Below are 8,204 nucleotides of genomic sequence, written 5' to 3'. Positions count from 1 at the left end.
ATATATTTGCATAATTCATGAACCGTGGACCTGTAGCCCCGCCTCCGCCAGAGTTGTCAACAGTTCAAGATGGCCTCGCTGCCGATGGTGAGAGTGGCGCTGCTCGTCGCTTTCTCCGTGTTTTTGACGCTCGTGCTGGGCTTCGGTTTGCCCTCGGTCCTCAACTGGATCGCCCGGTGCTGCGGCTTCCCGGAGGCGAGTGTCACCGAGTGCATCGTGTTCGTGTACGCGCTCTTCGTGCTGTACGTGGCCGTGCCTCGACTCCCCCGCGGGACGGTTAAGGTAAAGTCCAGTATAAGCGTAAACATGCGTAGCAACTGTAACTACTGTATGTATGACAGCAAACTTATTATAACTGTATGTGACAGACGGTTTGTGCAGGGTGTGTGTGTGGTATTAATGGTGCATTATGCAATATGTGTGTGGGTGTTTGTGTGCAGAAAATATATTGATGTGCAGTATGAATTTCAGTTTTTTTTGTTATTTTATATAAACTAAATGATCTAGATGCTCTATATTTTATATTTATATATTATATATTCTGTATGTTTTATATTTATATATTACAAAAAAATTGTATTGTCATTTATGATTTCCAGGTCTTGAAATGTCACTAAAATCAATACCAATTAAAAGTGTCTGCCTGTTAATGTTTAATTAATATTTTCTGCCTATTTGTTTTTATATGAGATATTATCTGGTTGCACATTTTCATTATTTATTTGTGCATTTTTAATTGAATTTTATGCAGGTTTAGGCAAAAGTAAAATACCATACATAGACATTACAATAATTGTAGCAATGTAATTAATAATTTGTTTATTTGTTTTTAGCTAATAAACATTAAATAAAGTTAGCCAAGGCTGACATTAACAGAAAAATACTATATAATATATATATATATATATATATATATATATATATATATATATATATATATATATATATATATATATATTAGTCAGAATTTTTAGCCCCTATATATTTTTTTATATAGTACACACAAATTAAATATGCAAACAAAAACCTTTATTTTGTAAACTAATCAATAAACAGCGCTATATATGTAATATCAATAATTGATAAATATTGATTATTATTTATTATTTTTGCAACTCCTTTTATTTATATATATATATATATATATATATATATATATATATATATATATATATATATATATATACACACACACATACACATATTTACATATATATATATATATATATATATATATATATATATATATATATTATATATATATATATATATATATATATATATATATATATATATATATATATATACATACATACACATACACAAACATATTTATTCATTTAAATAATATATATATTTTTAAATGTTATTTTAATTCATTTATTTTAGCTGATTAATGTATTTTTTGTTTTGTTTAATCAGCCAGTCAGTTTGAAAGTCACTGCTTTAGCAACAAACTTTAGGAAATCCAGCTCAGTGGAGGTCTCTGTTTGCTTCAGGCCAGTGAATTGTTGGCACATTCAGCTGCAGTTGCACAGTAATGCTGTGACTTTGTGAAAATAATATTGCTTCATGTTTCCTTTATAGGTCGAAGGGAAAGCGCTGCTCATTACCGGCTGTGACACTGGATTCGGACTCGCTTTGGCCAAACACTTCCATAAGCTAGGCTTCACTGTGTTTGCAGGTTGTCTGTTTAAGGTAACGCTTCAGCTTTTTCTGCAGGGGCTTTTTGTATTTGTCGATGCACATTCATATAACCTGTAGGTCTAAAGTCAAGAGCTGCGCTTAAGATGATGAAATATTTCACAAGATCATTATTACACAGAGGCTACAGTTAGAAAAGCTTACATAATTCTAGCAGCAGGAATAAGTGATCATATCCTGGTTATGTATTAGTGGTATAGCAGTACACATGCAGATTTTCAGTTCAGCCTTTAGGTTTGGTAAGCATGAGCACTAAGCAAAATCTGGCTGTAAATGCAGGCATCAGGTAGTTTAAAGTGTGAAGAGTGTATTTTAAGGGGAGCTATTATCCCCCTTTTTTTACAAGATGTCAAATATGTGTCTGTATGTGAAGTCTCATCTCACAATACCAGACAAATATTGACTTATAACTCTTTGAAACTGACCCTTTTATGCTTTGATCCTAATTGTGCTGTTTTTATGACCGTCGCTTTAAATTCAAATGAGAAATACCTATGTGTCAGTATAGTGGCAGATTCAAAAACAAGATTACTGTCCTATGCTAATGAGGGAGAGATGGTCACTAGTGGGCGGGGCTTTCCCACTCTGATGACAAGTACAATGGGAGAATGTCAATCAAAGTGTTTCAGCAGACTGTTTATATCAATTGAGATTATAAGAAATAATGCAATTAATAAATGTTTACCTTAGAAGCTGGTTATATTCACACACTGTTGTGTTTAAACACCTTTAAAAGTGATTTTTGTATAATAGGTCTCCTTTAAATCTGACTGTACACATGCTGAAAACACATCTTGTTTCTACTAATTCATCTTATCTCTCATCTGATCTTTTTTCAAAAGTATTTTTTGTGCCGGTTACACCAGTTGACAAACCATGTTGCTTCTAGAACCTGACAGAACTGACACTGCAGGTCAAGCATGACAATAAACAAGCTCTAGAGGATTCTTTCAATGCTGAAAAATATCTGGCAACAAGAAATCATCATAGTGTTGAGCAGCGAACTCATGTGTCATGCTACAGCTACAACAAGTAAAGTTTAAATGGTGCTTGCTTAAAATAGAATCGTTTTTTTTTTTACTTATTTTGGGTGTATTAATGCTGTCTGAACATTAATAACATCTTCAAAGTTACGACGCTCCTATTTCAGTCCAAAAGGAGATGCTTTGTTTGGCAGAATTAGCTTAAACTACAGCGAGTAGAGTCTACTATGAGCTTTATCTGTGACATCACAAACCTTAATATTTAAAGCAATAAAAAAAAAAAAATATATATATATATATATATATATATATATATATAAAAACTTTATTTAACTGCTATATATATATATATATTTATATATATACAGTATATAGCAGTTAAATAAAAACACGCAAGGTCTTTCAGCTGAAATATATATATATATATATATATGTATATATATATATATATGTATATATATATATATATATATATATATATATGTATATATATATATATATATATATATATATATATATATATATATATATATATATATATGTATGTATATGTATATATATATATATATGTATATATATATATATATATATATATATATATATATATATATATATATATATATATATATATATATATATATATATATATATATAAATATATATATATATATATATATATATATATATATATATATATATATATATATATATATATATATATATATACACCAAACTAAGCCCACTGTCCTTTTCTGAGGGAGGGGCATCATATAATCAGGAAGTCAATACATAAAGGCAGTGTAGAATAAAGGTAAATACAATGTGTGAAACATGTTGCATTAGCTATAAACAAAGCATGGACATGGTACATTGTGTGTGTGTGTGTGTGTGTGTGTGTGTGTATCAGGATGGAGAAGGAGCAAAGGAGCTGGAGAACGTTCATTCAGAGAAGCTGAAGGTGGTGCAGCTGGATGTCTGCAGTGAGGAGCAGGTCTCTCAGGCTGCTCAGTTTGTGACAGAAAACCTGCCAGACTCAGAGAAAGGTGAGGAGACTCTGTGTTTGGGTCATATTAACATGTTTCACTAAACTGAACGCAAGTGATGTACAAAAAAAACACACACAAAAAATGGGTATTTAGAAGATTGTTGAGAAACAAACAAAAAAAAAAAAAAATCAATCTGGAACGTCAATGCCAGTTTCCAACATTCTTCAAAATATCTCCTTTTGATAAGGTGATGTTTTGTGTTTAGGTCTTTGGGCTGTGGTCAATAACGCGGGTATCTCCACATTCGGGGAGGTGGAGTTCACCACCATGGACACTTACAAGCAGGTGTCAGAAGTGAACCTGTGGGGAACCATCAGAGTCACCAAAGCCTTTCTGCCACTCATCCGCAGGGCCAAAGGTATAATCACAGACTTCAGTGTACTCCACTCAAGTGTGCACTACTGCTCCATTTGTGTCTACATACCTGACATGCACAGGGAATCGTTCATCTCTTTAGGTTTTAAAGTCGCCACATGTTTAAGTTTGTCCCTTTTTCCCCATGTTATAACGTAGATTGAAACGGTCCTGAAATGAGAAGTAAATGTAGGACAGTGCCTGATTTCATCTTTTGTCAACCGATTAGATCATTGTAAGATGGGCGTTGATAATAAAGTGAAGCATTTCTAAATTTTTTTTTAGATAGCTCCACCCTAAAAGCATGATAGCCCTGCCCTAAAGGACTGATAGCTCCACCCTAAAAGCATGATAGCCCTGCCCTAAAGGACTGATAGCTCCACCCTAAAAGCATGATAGCCCTGCCCTAAAGCACTAATAGCTGAACCCTAAAAGCATGATAGCCCTGCCCTAAAGCACTAATAGCTCCACCCTAAAAGCATGATAGCCCTGCCCTAAAGGACTGATAGCTCCACCCTAAAAGCATGATAGCCCTGCCCTAAAGGACTGATAGCTCCACCCTAAAAGCATGATAGCCCTGCCCTAAAGCACTAATAGCTCCACCCTAAAAGCATGATAGCCCTGCCCTAAAGGACTGATAGCTCCACCCTAAAAGCATGATAGCCCTGCCCTAAAGGACTGATAGCTCCACCCTAAAAGCATGATAGCCCTGCCCTAAAGCACTAATAGCTCCACCCTAAAAGCATGATAGCCCTGCCCTAAAGGACTGATAGCTCCACCCTAAAAGCATGATAGCCCTGCCCTAAAGGACTGATAGCTCCACCCTAAAGCATGATAGCCCTGCCCTAAAGCACTAATAGCTCCACCCTAAAAGCATGATAGCCCTGCCCTAAAGGACTGATATCCCTTTCTAAATTACTGATATCCGTGCTCCTTAGGACTGATAGCTCCACCCTCAAGGCATTCCATGTGACCAGAAGTGAAGAAAAGTAGTTTCGAGGGGAGGGAAGGTTATATATTTGATTAAAGATAAGGCAAATGAATTTGTACAAAATAATGAAGTGCACAGATTTGTCGATTATATCAAGCTCTACTATGTACATGTCAGAATTAGAAGAGTCGATTTTGAATTCATGGTGACTTGAAAGAACTTTGTGGCCCGGATAATGTGGCATTAGTCTAAGTTTAACTCAAAAGCTGAATGTTTGTGTGTGGGTGTGTGTGAGTCTTCAGTTATTCTGTCACTGAATTAAACGAATGGATCAGTGAATAAACCAGTGGACTTTGGACTGAGAAGTGGCTTAACAAACCCTTTTTTATGCAACATTTACAGGCAGGTTACACTTTTTAAATGAAGTTCGACACGTTAAAACATTTTCATTTCCAGTGTAAAAAAAAAAAAAAATGTAAACATTTGTAATAATTCTGAATGGTTTAAGAAATGCTGTGGGTTACAGAGAGGTTTATTTATTTAAAAATATATATATATTCATAAAATAATCCATGAAATATAAATGTGTTGCAGTTTCTTTTTCAACATTGATAACAATAACAAATATTTCATGATCAAATCAGCACATTAGAATGATTGTAAAAAAAAAATATGTAAGAAATAAAAAGGAAAAAAAGGGGTGTATATAAATATAATAATATTTAAATATATAAAACATTTATTTGAAAAAAGTATTTAAAGTTAATACATACACACACACACATTTGATTAATTTATTTGGAATGACTAATACTAATTAAAGCAACCAAGCATCCAAATAATCATAAAGAGCCCGTGATGTTTCGCAGTACATACAGTCATGGAGTTTCTTTGTGTGACAATATTAAAGCACTCAATCAAGTCTGTGCATAGCAGTGAGTATATGGATTAAGGATAGAGATGGCATCGTCTTCTCCACACGTGCACACTGCCTATTATAGCAGATACGGAACAGTATGAAAACACATCCATTCCTGGTCAGAGTGGACGGGTATATTGTTTTCCATCTGCGGTTGCAAATCTTGCCGCTTCTTATAGCGTCCTTAACCACGGTTTTCAACATTGCAAGTATTTAAAATTTGTAGATTTCATAATCACTGTATTTTGTTAAAAAATAACGATGTATCAATTCCATTCCATAATAGTCATTTTATTTTTATCTTTCAAAGAATATTGATGACGAGTAAAAAAACATAAACAATAATATAAATATATATATATATATATATATATATATATATATATATATATATATATATATATATATATATATATATATATATATATTTATATAATACATATTTATTAAATATATATAAATATATATTTATATTAAAATATATATAAATTTTTTTTCATCGGATAAAAGCTGCCTTGTTAGGTGTGACGTTACGCGAGGCGTTACTCCGAGTTCAAGCACTATATTAAACTATGTGGAGACTCAACAAATGTTAATAAGATACGTTTACAAAGCCAATGCTTTTAAAAAAATCACAATCACATCGTGTACACCATGATTTTATATCAAATTCAATGTGTGATATGACTAAAAATTGTTCAGAAACGAATATTTTCTCATATTTTCTATGAATAGCGGACCCAAAACAGTGGAGAATACACGTCACGAGTTAACAAGCGGATAAAGCTCTTTCAAAGACATAAATTGTTTAGTTCTCACTTGATTAATTTATGTATGTCTCCAGGTCGTGTGGTGAACATCGCCAGCATGTACGGACGAATGGGAAACGCTCTCCGCTCGCCTTACTGTATTTCCAAATACGGAGTTGAAGCTTTCTCCGACTGTCTGCGCTACGAAATGAAGACGTGGGGCGTCAAAGTTTCCGTCATTGAACCTGGAAACTTCATCGTTGCCACGGGTATCCTGACACGCGACATTGTCACGACAACAGCCGAGAAGCTCTGGAAAGAGGCGCCCCCTATTGTCCAGGAGGATTATGGGAAGGCTCATTTCGAGCAGTACATGGCTCTAATGCGCTCGTACTGCAACAGTGGCCAGCGAGAGATCGAACCCGTGTTAGACGACATCACAGACGCCATCATGTCCCAGCGGCCGTACACCAGATACAGCCCAATGGAGCCGCACTGGTGGATCCGCGTGCAGATCATGACGCATCTTCCTGGAGCCATTTCAGACAGACTCTACTTCTGATGAGGCCAACATTAATACATATATTATCAACATACAGTCCATATATATGTCCAATCAAGTCAGAATGCAACCTTAATTGAATAAAAGAATTGCATGACTTAAAGGAATATTCTAGGTAAAGCGCAACTAAGAATATTAGTAACCAGACAGACTTTAACACCTTTTGTTATGATGGTGACTGTTTTTGCCTCATTGACTTCCATTATAATCACATTTTTTCGGAAATGGTTTTGCACAGGCCTATCTAAAGGGATAATGGTGCCAACTGATGATCGACTGGAAAAATCTTAAGTTTTACCTCTTCCCAACATGGAAAACTACCAGCAATTAAAAAATGCAAGATTATATAGTCATAGTTTTGCAATAAAAAAAATTGTTTTAATGGAAGCAGTGGTGGAAAGAGTACTGAATAATCATACTCAAGTAAAAGTACCATCAGTTGCCCAAAAACGTATTGCAAGTATCGTAAAAGTATGTGTTGTAATTATTACTCAAAGTATGAGTACAAAATAAACATATCAAAAGTACTCAAGAGTAGTGAGTATTACGCTGCGAAAAGCTGATGCGTTTACATGTCATTTGTGGATGTGTGTAAACGTAACATTCTGTAGAGCATTTAGTTATTTCCCAGCAGGCACACAACGCCACAAGACATTAATAATAGCTTAGATTTAGGTTGTGATGTGAGGTGACCAAAATTCAATGTCTAGCCAGCATCTAAGGACAACGTTATTTTGATGTCCAATAATAACATCAAATGACACTGATATTTGGTTGATTTTTGGTTGTTAGAAAGTGACCAAAATCCAACGTCGAGCCATCATCTTAAACCAACGTCATATTGACGTCAAATACTGACATTTTTGATCAGGTATGGCAACCAAAATCCAACATCTGATAGACGTCATATTGGTACGTCCACACAACGTCAAGCTGTAACATCATCGGACGTTGAT

General features: G+C 34.3%; 1 protein-coding gene across 1 annotated transcript; it reads left to right on the top strand.

Annotated features, from left to right (window-relative positions):
- Nucleotides 1-37: 37 nt before the first annotated feature.
- bdh1 (3-hydroxybutyrate dehydrogenase, type 1) lies at nucleotides 38-7,355 on the top strand. Its single transcript, XM_056450595.1, has 5 exons — nucleotides 38-282; nucleotides 1,588-1,698; nucleotides 3,595-3,730; nucleotides 3,939-4,091; nucleotides 6,782-7,355. The coding sequence occupies exons 1-5, from the start codon at nucleotides 70-72 to the stop codon at nucleotides 7,246-7,248; spliced, it is 1,080 nt and encodes a 359-aa protein (XP_056306570.1). The 5' UTR covers nucleotides 38-69; the 3' UTR covers nucleotides 7,249-7,355.
- Nucleotides 7,356-8,204: the final 849 nt, after the last annotated feature.

Source organism: Danio aesculapii, chromosome 24 (assembly GCF_903798145.1).
Source record: "Danio aesculapii chromosome 24, fDanAes4.1, whole genome shotgun sequence".
NCBI classification, from domain to species: Eukaryota; Metazoa; Chordata; class Actinopteri; order Cypriniformes; family Danionidae; genus Danio; species Danio aesculapii.
The sequence above is the reverse complement of the archived record's forward strand: the minus strand, read 5'-3'. Positions and strand labels throughout refer to the sequence as shown.

Bases quoted from the DNA above. Each gene is read 5' to 3' on its own strand.
- bdh1 (XM_056450595.1), top strand. From the start codon at position 70: ATGGCCTCGCTGCCGATGGTGAGAGTGGCGCTGCTCGTCGCTTTCTCC. The intron at 3,731-3,938 runs GTGAGGAGACTC...TTTTGTGTTTAG, and splicing joins CCTGCCAGACTCAGAGAAAG to GTCTTTGGGCTGTGGTCAAT. The intron at 4,092-6,781 runs GTATAATCACAG...GTATGTCTCCAG, and splicing joins ACTCATCCGCAGGGCCAAAG to GTCGTGTGGTGAACATCGCC.